The sequence below is a fragment of the Neofelis nebulosa genome, chromosome 9, assembly GCF_028018385.1.
Source record: "Neofelis nebulosa isolate mNeoNeb1 chromosome 9, mNeoNeb1.pri, whole genome shotgun sequence".
Lineage (NCBI taxonomy): Eukaryota > Metazoa > Chordata > Mammalia > Carnivora > Felidae > Neofelis > Neofelis nebulosa.
This window is the reverse complement of record NC_080790.1, coordinates 55055497-55070104: the sequence shown is the minus strand read 5'-3', so window position 1 is coordinate 55070104 and position 14608 is coordinate 55055497. Positions and strand designations below refer to the sequence as shown.

Genomic DNA, 14608 nt, shown 5'->3' with positions numbered 1-14608 from the left:
GAGCATGAACAGGGGAGGGGCAGAGAGAGAGGGAGACACAGAATCCGAAGCAGGCTCCAGGCTCTGAGCTGTCAGCACAGAGCCCCACGCGGGGCTCGAACCCACGGACCGCGAGATCACGACCTGAGCCGAAGTTGGCCGCCCAACCGACTGAGCCACCCAGGCGCCCCCTTTTTTACACTTTTTAATAGTTGAAAAAGATCAGAAGAATGATATTTTGTGACACATGAAAATAATACAAAGCTCAATTAAAAAAAATTTTTTTTGACATTTATTTATTTTTGAGACAGAGAGAGAGCATGAAAAGGGGAGGGTCAGAGAGAGAGGGAGACACATAATCTGAAACAGGCTCCAGGCTCTGAGCTGTCAGCACAGAGACCGACGCGGGGCTCGAACTCACGGACCGCGAGATCATGACCTGAGCCAAAGTCAGACGCCCAACCGACTGAGCCACCCAGGCGCCCCACAACGCTCAATTTTAACGTGCACAAATAAAGTTTTATTGGAACACAACTACACTCGTTCATTTACATATTGTCAGTAGTGGCTTTTGTGCTACAACAGCAAAGTTGAGTAATTGTGACAGAGATTGTATGACTCTCAGAACTGGAAACATTTACTGTCTGGCCTTTTACAGAAAAAGTGGACCATGCCCGGATTTAGATTTTCAAATGAAAGATAGATTTAATTTCGCTACTAAGCAGGAAAATCTGTTTATTAATTTAAAGATGCATGATCTCCTGATAGGTTTTAGAGAGGAATTAGAGAATTTGAGGTGCAGACCACAAATGAAATCTTGGAGACTGAGTGGGCATTTTTAAAGAAGGGTCAATGGTCCTCTCTGGGATAAGCAAATATAGGAAGTGTATGATCCTTGGGATATGTAGTTAGTCTGTCTCGTAGCATGTATTTAAAATTTGGGAGGTACTAGCTCATTGCTCTCCACAGAGACTTTTGCTAATTTCTATTTTCACTAACAGTATATGGGAGTGCCCTCATGTTCTCACCAATATGAAAATGGTTTTAAGTCTGAGGGCAACATATGGCACATCGTAATTGTTTTAAGTTGCATTTCTTTTATTACAACTGAGGTGGGCACTTTTTTCTTCATTAGTAATTTTCAGTTATTTTGTAAAATGCTTTTCCATATCTTTTGATCATTTTTTCTCTTGGATTTTCTTCTTCTTTTTAAATGTTTATTTATTTTTGAAAGAGAGAGAGAGGTTGAGAGAGGCAGAGAGAGAGGGGGACAAAGGACATGAAGCAGACCCTGAGCTGACAGCAGTGAGCCTGATGCAGGGCCCGAACTCACGAACCATGAGATCATGACCTGAGCCAAAGTCAGATGCTCAACCAACTGAGTCACCCAGGTGCCCCTCGATTTCCTTCTTCTATTAGATTTATAAGAGTTTGTCCTATGTTATGAATAGTAACTTTTTGTATTTTATACTTATTCCAAATATTTTTTTCAGGTTGTCATTTATACTTTAACCTTAAAAAAAAACCTAATAATAGCTAGTATTTAGTAAGCATTTAGTATGTACCAGACACTCATCTAAGAGCTGTACATAGTTTACTTCATTTACTTCTCATAACAAGTTTATGAAGTGGGGACTATTATTACCCTAGTACTATAAACAAGGAAACTGAGTTACAAAGAAGCCAAGTAACTTGCCCAATCACGTGGCCAGGAAATAGTGGAGCTAGGATTAGAGCTCAGGCAGCTGGGTCCAGTGCCAGCCATGGTGCATCTGCCATGCCGGGGCACCAGGCTGGCCAGCAAGGCAAGACCTAGTTCAGGGCTGACCCAAATGGGCTATGGACCTGGGGCAACTGAATGAGTAAGGCTACTTAGGACGAGTCTACTTGAAAGGAGTCTGCATATTAGGGCATCATTCATGGTTCCTTAGGTTATCATGAAAAGAATTTTTCAAATTAAATTTTAACGATGTACAAAAATGAGGAATTAAGACACGATGCAAATAGACTCTCCCCTCCCCCCAAGCACAAGCGTTAAGGCAGCTGTCCCAGATGTTCTACTGAGGGACACCTCTGATGATGTATCTTTCACCATGTACATCTGTCCCTTAGACCCTGGAGAGATCGGAAAGTCCAACTTAGCAAATAGGGTTAGAGAAGGAGATAGGACAGGGTGAGAAGCTGATAATTAATCTTCCTCTTTCATTCCAGCTTTCAAACTGGCAGTGAGGGAAGACTGTCAACTAAAAAAAGAGTGCTTGGAGTATTTTATATTACACTGGACTAGACTTATATGATCATTAGACTGATTTAGATTTTTTTTTAAGCTAAGAGTTCTTGGGAAATATGTGGAAACTGACCAAGATTTCATCTAATGGGCTCAGAAAGAATGGATTGTCAGAGTGAGGAGCACTGAGAAAAAGTAGGGGTTTTGTGATTGCACCTGATTGGGTCCAGCTTCTTCATGAATGCGTTCCCTTTGCAGCATCAACTCTCTCCACATCTGCTGAATTTTCTGTTTACTTGTTGTCCTTAAAAAGAGGGATCTATATATTTCAAAGTTAAAGTTGGGTTAAATTCTGTTCCTGTTCATATTATTTGAACCCAAATAAAGGAAGTAGGGAAAATTTAGATTTAATATTATTTTGTTTTGAGAGACCATTGGAGATATGCAGCTGTCTTTTTTGCTCATTCCAAAGTCAAATTTTCCTGGGATGAAAGGTACTATAAGAATGTTTCCAAGGTGTTGGTCAAATGTGAGAATTAACAGGGGGACAAAACGAGATTTTTAAAAGTAATCTAGACACACATACATGAAAAAGATATCAAAAGAGGTTGTAATTATTTGGTCTGGAAATGGGACCTGACAGGGCAGAAGAGCATTTGCTTTAACTGGTAAGAGAAGACCTAAACACGTCATTGATTCAGACAGTTCCCTCTGCTGACCACTAGGTGTTGCTAAGCAGGCACCATGACCTATGGTGGGCGGAGGAGAAGCAGGAAAGGCAGCAACTAATCCATTCAGGGTACATTCAGCAGATCCAACAAATTTGGGGTGCTCTTGGTGGCAAGACATCTTTACTTAGTCCAGCACCTGGTACGTGGCAAGCATTCAACACATATTTCTTGAAAAGAATTATTCAGAATGCAGAGGGTGCTTTTACATCGTGGGCATCCAAATAATATGACATTTCTGTGTAAGGGTTCTTCAAGACCTCTTGTCATATTGAGACAAAGGGAGAAACATTATAAATGAGAAGTCACTTGATGAATTAAACAAAAGGAGACCAATTTATCCATGGAATCAGACTTGGTAAATCGGTGAACTGTGACCATTGCCTGTACAAATACAGACTTAGCAAAATACTTGTTTAAGTGCAGACATGGCAAACCATGCCTTGATTTGTCTCTGTTTTACTCAGGTGCCATTGATTCTTCCACTCCTACTTCCCCCAATTTTTGAATATTTTCTTACTGATTTTGGTGCAATGAGAAACTGATGGCAAACCATCTATAATTCTACATAATCTGCATCAGCATAAAATTGAAAAATAGAGGAGCAATGACTGTAGGTTAGATACAGAGCTGGAAGGAAGGAGGAGAGCGCATCAGGAGGCTTTGAGAAAACCCCAAGTACAGATCTTCTTCTTCCTGTTCCTAACTTTCCTGGTTCTTCAGATGCCTTCTGTAGACATCGGTGGGTTTTGCCTGCCTAGGGACCTTTCACTCTTCTTCTGTTAATAGTGCCTCAATTTTACTTTGGGGGATGAGCCCCTGCCCCATTGGGCACTGTGCTGATGGGCTGTCAGTTCACAGGCTCCCCCTTCAGGTAGCAGAGAGGTAAGCAGTAAGCCAAGCTACACCAATCAAAGGCCCCATCTCTGGGAACTTGTAGAGCCTGAAAACCACTGGAATTCTTTTAGTTTTGTGTCTCAAAGAGGTGGTTCATTAATTCTTGCTTTGTGGAACCCCATAGCTGTCCTGGCTTGTGTTTTTCCAAAGACCTAGTCTTCATTTTTTTCTTCAAGTCTGTGAGCCACCCTATATTCTTCCAGTAAATTAGCTGGAGTTGGTTTCTGTTGACTGCAGCCAAAGAATGGTGACTGGTGGAATGAAGAAAAGGAGCTAGTAAAAAAAATCTATTCCTATGATTACTTCCATAACCTCCATTAAACTTATCATTGAAAAAGATCAGCCCTAAGGTAATGGATACTCCCTGGAAATGAGGAATATAACGTTTATGGACACTTACTATGTTTCGGGTACTTTTAAAAACACACATATTATCTTTTTATTTTTAATTAAAAAAAAAACTTTTAGGTAGTCTCTACACCCAATGTAGGGCTCGAACTCACAACCCTGAGATCAGGACTTGCATCTCTACTAACTAAGCCAGTCTGGTGCCCCACATATTATCTTACTTAATCTTCAGAATGACTCAATTGAATAGATGTTACTATCCCCATTTCATAGATGAGAGCACTGAGGCATAGAGTGATTGAATAGCCTGCCTGTTTTCACATGGTCAAATTAACATTCTTAAAGTTTGTTCTATGGAATACCAGTTTTTCTGAATTATATTAATTTCCTGGGGCTGCTTTAACAAAGTACCAAAAAGGGGGCTTAAAACAACCGAAATTTATTGTCTCACAGTTCGGAAGACTAGAAGTCTGAAATCAAGGTGTTGGTAGGACCATGCTCTCTATGACTACTCCAGGAGAGACTCCTTGCTTGCCTCTTCCAGCTTCTGGTGTTTTCCAGCAATCCTTGGCATTCCCTGCCTTGTAGATGAATCACTGCCTCTGCTGTCACATGGTTGTCTTCTCTCTGCGTGTCTCACTCTTCTTATAAGAACATTAGTCATATTGGATCAAGGGTCCACCTACTCCAGATTGCTTCATCTCACCTCATTACATCTATGTCCAAATAAGGTCACATTCTAAGGCACTATGGGTTAGGACATCTTTTGGGGCAACACAATTCAACCCATAACATGAATGGTAATACAAATTGTTCAAAAAGGGATTCTGTGGCCAAATAAGCTTGGGAAACACAGGATTGAATATCATTACAGTAGGACTCTTTGCTGTAGTACTTTGGGAGGGTCTTTAATTTATTTATCTGAAGGGGAGTCATAAAGCTGGGACTATCATGGACGATTTCTCATACGTTTGCTTGTGGATTTCCTTTGACATGCCTACTGTGGATTAGTGTTCTGCGTGACACCCAGTTCTCAGACCAGATGGGAGGCAGTAGACCTAGTGAGATCCCTCCCTACTTTTCTGGTTCCACCTCTTAACCTGCTGTGTGACCTTGAGACAACCATTTTCTTCTCTGAGCCCGAGTTTCCTTATATGTAAGAAAAGGACAATAATATCACTTCCCCAGGGGTTTCTTATAAGAACTAAACAAAATGAGGTTTTCTTGTTCATCTACCTCTTCCTTTCACCAATTTTTTTTCTCTTTAGAAGAATGGTTTTGTTTATGGTAACAAAAATTTACCTCGGGTAAATGTTCAACCCAACTGCACTTTTAGTAAGTCTTCGATGTTAGCAAAGAATGGGTTATTTCTCTCTGCAGTTCCTCATTCTGGTCTTCCACCCCAGTGAGAGGAAGAGGATGTGATCATGCGATCGCCAGCAGATGGGAAATTGTGAAAGGGACCTCGCTCTAGAAAAGCAGCCCACAACTGCCTCAGCTCTCAGAAGAGGCTGAGCTTCTAACGACACTTGTCTGAGAGTGGACTCGGCTGTCTGTTTGTCCATCCGGCATGGAGCCAAAGAGGATCAGGGAGGGCTACCTTGTGAAGAGGGTAAGCAGAAGTTCCACGTACAAGGGTATCTCTGAAAATAGCGTTGGGGATGATCGGTGTCCAGCTTTGGACTCTCCATCCCCAGTCACTTTAGGAACGGTTTATGCTGAACATATTGGGCTGACATAGGAGAGCATCACAGACTGTAGACCGTTGCAAGGGAAGCCAGCACATGTTCCACGGCGTTCTGTTTCTTAAAGGTGAACTAATCTAGCTCAGGCATCAGCAGTTTGATCTTGTTTGTTCCAGTTTGCAGGATATGGGAGGTGGAGGCCTAAGCAAAACCTAAATAATGACTTAGAGCATTTTTTTTTTCATGAGCCACATGTGTATATTATGCTAGAAGACTCACCCTCTTCTCCTATGCAGGTTACTCAGAGACTATTCCTTTGTAACTTAAATCCTCCTCCTCCTCCTATTTATTTATTTACTTGTTTTTGGAGGAGAGGACAAAAGAAAAGGATTAAAGAGAAATGATATAATGACACAGTAATTGTTGCTTATTTCTTGGGCCATCTTCTTAGAATTGGTGCATAAAAAACCTTATCTTTTTTCTGAAATTGGGCTCAAATCTCTTCATTCATCATTCTGAATGTACTGCTAAGGTAGCAGGAAGTGATTTTAAAGATTAGGAAATAGGGACAAGTTTAATAAAAAATACTTAGTCTCTCTGGTATGGCATCGAGAAGTTGAATTTTGTTAGCACTGTTTTTCTCCTAATGTTGGGTGTATGTCGTGTCATTGTGTGAATTCACACACAGGGTGGGCTGGTATCCTGTGGGCAACACCTACGTGAACAAATGCTCTCACAATGACCCAAGCAAGCTCAGTGTGTCAGAAGTGAACTGAATTAAGTACATTCTTTCAGAAGCCCAGCTCGTTAATCAAATGAGCACCTAAAGTGACTCTGTTTTAGGTCCTTCGTTGGTTTAACATTTTAGCCTAAAATGTTCTACCTCGGAGGGGGTTAAGCAGCATGCATTGCTGCCTGATTCTGTTTTGATTTAAAGCTAGAAGGGACTTCAGGTCACCTGGCTTCAACACCCCATTTCCAGAAGAGGAGACTGAGACCTGGAAGCCGGGTGACTACCCAAGGTCACATGGCTAAGACAGAGGTTGACACTAGAAACCCACTCTCTGACTTGGGTTTCTGACTCATTGTGCTGAACTCTGTCCAGTACACCAAGATTTTCCTAGAGTAAGTGTAACTTGAAATACGGTTTGTAATGCATTTGTGACAGTGAGAGTTATAAGTGGCTTCTGGAGAATAAAGGAGTCCACAGCTGATAGGCTCTTTAGCTAGCAGAACATCTCTAGCTACTTTGAAACATCCTCGGAAAAGACACACATTGACACACAGAGGTGTATGTGGATTCTTTGCAATAGGTGCCAACATTCTCTTTGAGGACCAGTAATAATGTGGACATTTCTATCCTGGTTGCTGGGGCTAGTATTCAGACAAGAGCAAGTGAATGGAAACATTTTGCAATGAAAATTGCTGTTATTAAGTTTGTATGTTCACATTTTAAACTCCACAAATTACAAAAAATACAGAAGACTAAATTTCTAATAAGCGAGGCTGCTCCACTAGAAAATGGGGATGAAGGAGGTTTGTCAAGCTTACAGACTTATAGTAATAAATAGTTTTTAGTCAGTGAGAGTAATGCTCTCAGATTATTGCCTATAAAAGCCAATCTAGAAAATGTCTCTAGAAAAAAGCATAGTCAAAATTCATATAGATATTTTCACAATTTCCATCTTCCATAATTTTCATGTCTACAATTTATATCTTCCATAATTTTTACATTTTTCTCTGGGACCTTTTGAACAGTATTTGTGGTAAGATTCATTTATTTGTCATTTTAAAGACATGCTTGGTTCAGAAATGTTCCCTTTGTTGGCTGCAGAACTACACCTGAAGCCAGAATTTCCTATAAATGTTTTTAGATGTTAAATTTCTTCCAGTTACCTCACACATTTGGATTAAAAACTATATATGTCAGGAACTTAGCACATAGTAGGTGCTATGTGTATGTGACCATGATTATTAATATCAGTATTGATATACACTTCAGTAAATAAAGGTCCTTTTCTAGATGCTAATGGGGATATGTACTGATGCCTGGGTTGGTTGCCAAGTTAATAGTGAAGAAAGGACAATGGAAATCTTTCTCTGACAAGGCTGTTAGATGTCTTGACTATGGTTATTGATATCAAAGCACGACAAGCAATAACATATGAAGTCCCTCCATTTACTCCAGTTTAAGATATGTGGGTAGTAACAAAGAATATCTTTTTTCCTATGTCTTGTTTTGTGAAATAACTTTATTGGAGATAAGAAATTCGGGGTGGCAAGATACAACATTAGAAATGGTGGTTCAAGAATTTTGTCAAGTCCGAAATCTTGGGGTCAACAGTCAATGGCAATGACTATGAAATGTTCCTGAGTGGAGCCCAATGCAGGGCTTGAACTCATGACCCTGAGATCAAAACCTGAGCTGAGATCAAAAGTTGGACATTTAACCAACTGAAACACCCAGGCGCACCCCTGCTGTTCTTTTGTGCAAGATAACTGCTCACATTTTACAATTCAGGTTTCCTCCTTTAACTCCTGCCTCAGTTCTTTATCATAGAAATGATAGTTATGTGAAGGAAGGAAAATACATGATTCTGGCACTTTGCAATCTTTTCATTCTAAATAAGACCTAGATTTGCTTGTCTCAGAGTCTTGCCACTTTTGACTTTAAGGAAAAAAAAAACAGCACGTGGAGCTGACGATATAGCAGCCAGCCACCGTACGAACATGATCTCATTCAATCCCAACCACCCTCTGAGATAGTATCATTATCCCCATTTTACAGATGAAAAAACCAAGGCTCAGAGAGAATAAGTGACTTGCCCACAGTCAAACAGCTGGTAAGAGGAATACCTGGGATTCAAATCCAGGCTTGTGTAACGGCAAAACCCAACATCTCATTGATCCCATGTAACAGTCTGAAGGCAGGCTTACCCAAGCCAGCAAAAGGGAGGTTAGACGAATTTGCCAGAGCTACAGTGGGGCCTGGACAAACTGTACTGTGGGCAAGATTGGGTTTAGTAACCTCAACCTTCCTTTCTCTCTGATTGGGGGTTAATTCCAGCCAATAAACCTATGTCATTGGATGTCCTTGAAAACATACTACTGATTTGGATATGTTTATAATCAATCATAGCTTTAAAAAAAGAGAGAGGAGAGATTTCCACGCAATGAATAACCTAGACTCCACTAAGTCACGTCCCAAATCAACCTCATTCCTAGAGGTTAATGGAGCAAACCACGCTGTCGACAGATCGACAATCAACTAGCAGGCACTTCACGCAGCTTGGCGGATCCCAAGAATGGCTTCGGGATGGGGTGGCCTGTAAGGCTGGGCGAAAGTGCAGGAATCAGAGTGGTGGGAAAGAGAAGGACGAGGGTGTTTGGGCAGGAAAGAAAAAGGCTGCAGAAAGCTGTGGTGGAAAGGTGAAAGACTCGGGTGCAAGAGAGAGCAGAAGGGTCAGGAGTCCCAGCCCAGGCATCCTTTTGTACAGCTACCTTGTCTTCTGGACACGCTACTGTGAAATAATTCCCAGCAATTTTCATTTGTTGACTCATCTCCATCATAACAGCTGACACTTGTGCTCACTGTGCAGCAAAGACAGATGTAAGCACCAGATGTACTAATGCATGTAATCTTTATAACAACCCTACAAAGTGGGCACAGCGATTATCCTTTCCTTTCAGATGAGGAAACTGAGGTACAAGAGAGGCAGAGGGCCTTGCCCAAGGTCACGCAGCTATTATGTGGCAGAGCTGTTCTGATGTCAGCAGTGTGGCCTCAGTGTCATGAAGAGCCATGCCTAACTATGTTTCTTGTAGCCCTCCTGTGCTCATTTTGCAGTGATATTCTTCTCCAAAGCACTGTTGCTGGGATGGGTGGCGCCCAGGATAACTTTATACCAGAACGATTTCACAGTATTGTCTACAAACTGTGAAATCTGTCTATGTGGTTACCATTTTTTGAGCACCTACTACAAGCTAGCCGCTGTGCTAAGCCCTTTAAGTATATTATCTCATTTAATCTTTGCAACATGTCCGTTTTACAGATGAGGAGACTAATGTCTAAGTAACTTGGCTAAAGCCACACATTCTGGGAGAGGCGAGGTTGAGATTTGAACCCAAATCCTTAGGACTCAAGAAATCATTTTGTTGAGCACTCGGTGCCATTTCTATTTTGCTCACCCGATATGTTTTGATTGAGAAATTGTCCAACGTGGAAGGGTTTACTTATATAAAAAATATACTACTGAATAGTTTCCTTGCCTTCAAAGAATTTACATAGGTACAAAATGAAGGTTTATCTGGGATGTTATACAAGTGATTTAATGGATTAGTTTGGAAAACTAGATGATACAATTTATGATGTACCAGAAATGAGGACTTAATTTAATACAACAGCAACTTAAAATAACATGTCCCATGAGTGTGGGAGAATAGACGACACCTACTCACTCACAGTTCTGCTTTAGTTAGATACGCAGTTTTGCTCAAAACGTAATTTCCTTTGAATTCCAGCCACACGTCAACGTATGAAAAGAGAAGTCTGAGCGAAAGGAGAAGTTAAACGAGATGTTTGCACTCTGTGGGAGGTGTTTAGGAAGGGTTCTAAACACCAAATTCAGATTGCCCCAACCCTCAGCGATGAGTTGTGGCAATCTTCAGTGAAGCTACACAAAACAAAGTATGCCCCAGTTTGCGCACTGGTCACACTGAACTGGAGCTGTCGTTCAAGGTCACTCTCTTCTCTGGGTAGACTGGGAACAGTTTGACAGCAGAGACTGCCTCCTGGTCAGTTTTATACCCCAACACTCAGGACAGTGTCTGAAACACAGGAGCTGTTTTATCATGATTTGTTGAATGAACATGTCTCAAAAAGAAAGAAATTTCCTGGAAAAAGACATGTGGAAACTGAGAAATCAGGGCTCCATATCATAGTAACTTTTGAAGTATTAGAAAAAATTTTCAATGGAGTATTCATTTTTAGATGGTCATGTTAAATGTTTTTAAGATGTATTTATTTTTGGCTTGTAGGTAAGACCCAAGGTTTGGTAGGGCATCTGTAAATAGAAGACATAAGGGACAGAAGGGACACAGGGTTTTTTGTTTTTGTTTTTGTTTTTGTTTTGGAATAGATGTGTAGAATCTGAGGGTTGAAAGGAATACTTAAAAAAGTATTTCATTGAACTTTCCCATCTGTGGCTTGCATTCCTTTTACTAAACCACTAACAAGCATGCTGTAGTACTGCTTGTGACGGGAAACTCACTAATTAAAATTTCTCCCTGAGGGTATGCAGCAAACCATTTTTTTCTGAAACCTCCACCTACTGGGCCTCCAAACAGTCTACGATAATGTTTCACACCTTTCAGGACAGTCCTCATCTGCTCTGCCTGTCCCCTTTTGGGCTAAAACCTAGCATTTCCTCCAACAATTCCCCAAGAGAGAAATGCCAACAGGCCCCGATCATCTGCAGCTTTAAGGTTTCCTGAACTCAAGGTCATTCTCCAGGTGCACCTATAAGCACAGAATTACAGGCAATAGGTAGTATTTACTGGGTGTTTACCGCGCTCTAGATCTTGCCCTAAAGCAATTTACATGGAGTATTTTATAAAAACACAGTAACACTAAGAAATAGATAAGTAGCATTATCGCCATTAGCCAGATGTAGAAAATGAGGTTTAAAAACTTGCTCCAGGTTACATTACTAGAATGTGGCAGAGCCAGGATTTGAGCCTGGGCTATTCAGCTCCAGATCCATTGTCACCTACTGGTTATGCTCCATTTAAAGTTAGAGTATTACTTTCATCACTTTAGATCTTGTGCTTCTATTTATACAGCCTGCAATGACTTGAGTTTTTTTGGCAGCCTACATCAAACTGCTGACTCACAGAGCTCCTTTTTTTTTTTTTCCACATGCCTGTTTCCCCAAAATCTTCCCCAATACATTTTATACATCTTTAAAAAAAGTTACTAATAAAAAGATTATATCTTTTTCAATTTTAATTTGTGTTTCTCTGAATTCTGTTGAAGCAGTACGTTTTTATGTTTATTCACCCCAGGCTTTTCTTCTTTTGAGAATTGCCTGTTTATATTGTTTGCCCATTTAAAAAAATTGGGAGGGTTTGTATATTTCTTATTGACTATAAAGGGCTTAAAACTATATTAAAAATATTAACCTTTAATTATATTATAATATATTATAAATAGCCATGCATTTATGTTTGCTTTTCAGTTGTTGCAGGTTTTTTTTTTTTTAATGTACAGAAGTTTAATTTTTTATATGGCCAAATCTCTTGTCTTTTAAGATTTCTTCTTTTGGTGTCATGCATTGTCAGACTCTTGTGCGCTAAACTATACCAGTCCCATGATAATGAGCAGTTGTTCACTGGGAAATTTTACATCTGACTCAGCATCTGAAACCAGCCCATTGTGATATGAAAGTTTAGGTTTTGGCCTACAATGGGAAAAAACACATGTATGCCATATATATGTATGAAATCATAAAACGTATCTATTATACATCTATAAAATCATGATGTAATATGGTTTAGATGTTTTATGATTATTCATATATAACTATGATTGTATAATATACATTATATTATATATTTATGATATATATGTGTGTGTGTATATATATATATACATATATTTGAGTTTATATATATGGCTAGCTAAGTAGCCTAAGCATTTTGATTTAGAGTCTAGAACTACAGTTATGCAAGAACCCAAAGGAAGATGGGATCTAGGGAAAATGGAAAGAGCATAAAATTGAGAATTAGGAGACCTGGATTTAGTCCCAATTCTGCATTAACTGGTCAGGTGTAGTAGGCCCAGTCATTTAACTGGGCCTCAACATTCTTACCTGTATGATGAGCGCGTTGGTAGATGACCCTGACTGCCTCTCTGGCCTGGACGTTCCTATGATCACACTTCCAGGTGTGCTATTGAATGAGCACCAAGGTGCCTGGGGACAGAAGGGGTAAATGCAGGCGTGGCTGAGGAGAGATGCTGTCAGTGTAGTCCAGCGAGAAGCTGCAGTAATAGCTGAGAGGAGACAGATCACACACAATTTCATCACCCTCACCTAATTAATTGCTGCCAAGCCTGGAAGAAAGTTTCCACTTTTAAAATGTTCAGATTTCTTTTGTTTCACAGAATATTGGCCTCCTCACTGTGCATAACGAGCCCAAATCCCAGATGACACATTCTCCTCTGAGGAAGTTGACAGAGTCCCTAAGGCTACATTTGAATTAGGAAAGCCCAAATACATTTTGAACAGTTGGCTCTGGAGTACCTTTATTTTAATTCTCTACAGAAGGAATGCAATGCTTGCTGACCTCTCCCAGTTTATCCCAATTCCAAGGCCAAAAGCCCTGAACTAATGGCCGTTATTAGTCTTTGAGAGACCTGAGGTAGGATATAAAGTTTTGTACTTGAAAGGCATTTTCTCTTAATCTAGCCCAGCTTCTTACTCCTAGCTCTGTGAATATATCTTTGATTACTTTTAGTTATTTTACTTTTTTATTAAATAGACTTCCCATATTTCTCTAAAAGTATATCCCAAATTAAAAACATTAAAAAAAAATTTTTTTTTTGAGAGATACAGAGCGTGAGCATGGGAGGGGCAGAGAGACAGGGAGACAGAATCTGAAGGGGGCTCCAGGCTCTGAGCTGTCAGCACAGAGCCTGACACAGGGGGCTCGAACTCAAGAACTGTGAGATCATGACCTGAGCCCAAGTTGGACACTTAACCAGCTAAGCCACCCAGGTGCCCCCCAAATTTTAATATATATTAGTGTCATGGGTTGTTCATTTATTTATTAAGTTTTCTCAATTTTTGCAAAATTTTGAACCCACAGAGAAATAGGAAAAATAGTAGGATTACCCATATGTTCTTTACCTAGATTTATCACCTGTTAACGCAAGGGTGCTTTTGCTCTCTCTTCCCTGCTTCTGTATCTCTGTATAAATACAGACACATATTTTTATACTGAGATACTTGCGAATAAGTTGCAGACATCATGCTACTTCACACCTAAATACTTCAACATTTATCTTCTAAGAATTAGGACATTCTCCATAGTTTTCCATTATTAGATGCACCATTTTGCACTCCTGCCAGTCATGTATGGGAGTTCCAGTTACTATCCTTTCCAAATCTTGCCCTTCTCAATCTTTTTAATTTTAGATACACTCATGGATGTGCAGAGGTATCTCATTTGCTTTTCACCTGCATTTCCCTAGTAAAAAATGATTTTGAGCACATTTTCAGAGGCTTTTTGGATATCCTCTTTAATAAAATGCCTCTTTTAGTCCTTTGCCAATTTAAAAAAAACAGGTCATTTGTATTTTTTTACTGATTTATAGGAGGGGCTTTTTATAATGTGAATATGAGTTTCTCTTAAATAGATGTAAAACGGATAGGCATTTGATTGACATTATTTCATGTATCGGCATAGTGTCTGGCATTGCCCATTTTTTAAAAAGAGAAATAATCTAGTGTCAGTATGGACAGTTATTCTGCCTGTGCAGAAGAGAGATAGTGTGTTCTAATTAAAAAAATTTTTTTTTCAGTAACTAAAACAAAGGAAACACATGAACAAGCAAAATGATAGTCCCCCAAGTATTTATCTTCATTGTATAAATAGTCTTCCTTTTGGGCAACTGGACCTTTATATAGAAGCTGTTAGTATTTTAAGATAAGCAGCAGGATCTGCTGGGAACTGGATGATAATTC

At 39.8% G+C, this 14608-nt stretch overlaps 1 protein-coding gene and 1 long non-coding RNA gene across 4 annotated transcripts in view; one reads left to right on the top strand and one right to left on the bottom strand.

The window, feature by feature from the left end:
* Positions 1-484: 484 nt before the first annotated feature.
* The window catches only part of LOC131484986 (uncharacterized), a 22414-nt gene continuing 8290 nt past the window's right edge, over positions 485-14608 (bottom strand). The window contains exons 2-3 of one of the 2 annotated variants that reach the window (XR_009248555.1): positions 12734-12915; positions 485-4082 (exon numbers count right to left, since the gene is read on the bottom strand). This is a non-coding gene — a long non-coding RNA (uncharacterized LOC131484986). Of the gene's footprint in view, positions 4083-12733; positions 13135-14608 lie in introns of those variants that run through there. The other variant, XR_009248554.1, reaches the window with a different exon arrangement.
* PLEK (pleckstrin) overlaps positions 5634-14608 on the top strand; it is a 26224-nt gene continuing 17249 nt past the window's right edge. Inside the window, exon 1 of one of the 2 annotated variants that reach the window (XM_058683865.1) lies at positions 5634-5791. In XM_058683865.1, the coding sequence (XP_058539848.1) occupies positions 5750-5791 (42 nt within the window). In that variant the 5' untranslated portion in view covers positions 5634-5749. Of the gene's footprint in view, positions 5792-13186; positions 13284-14608 lie in introns of those variants that run through there. The other variant, XM_058683866.1, reaches the window with a different exon arrangement.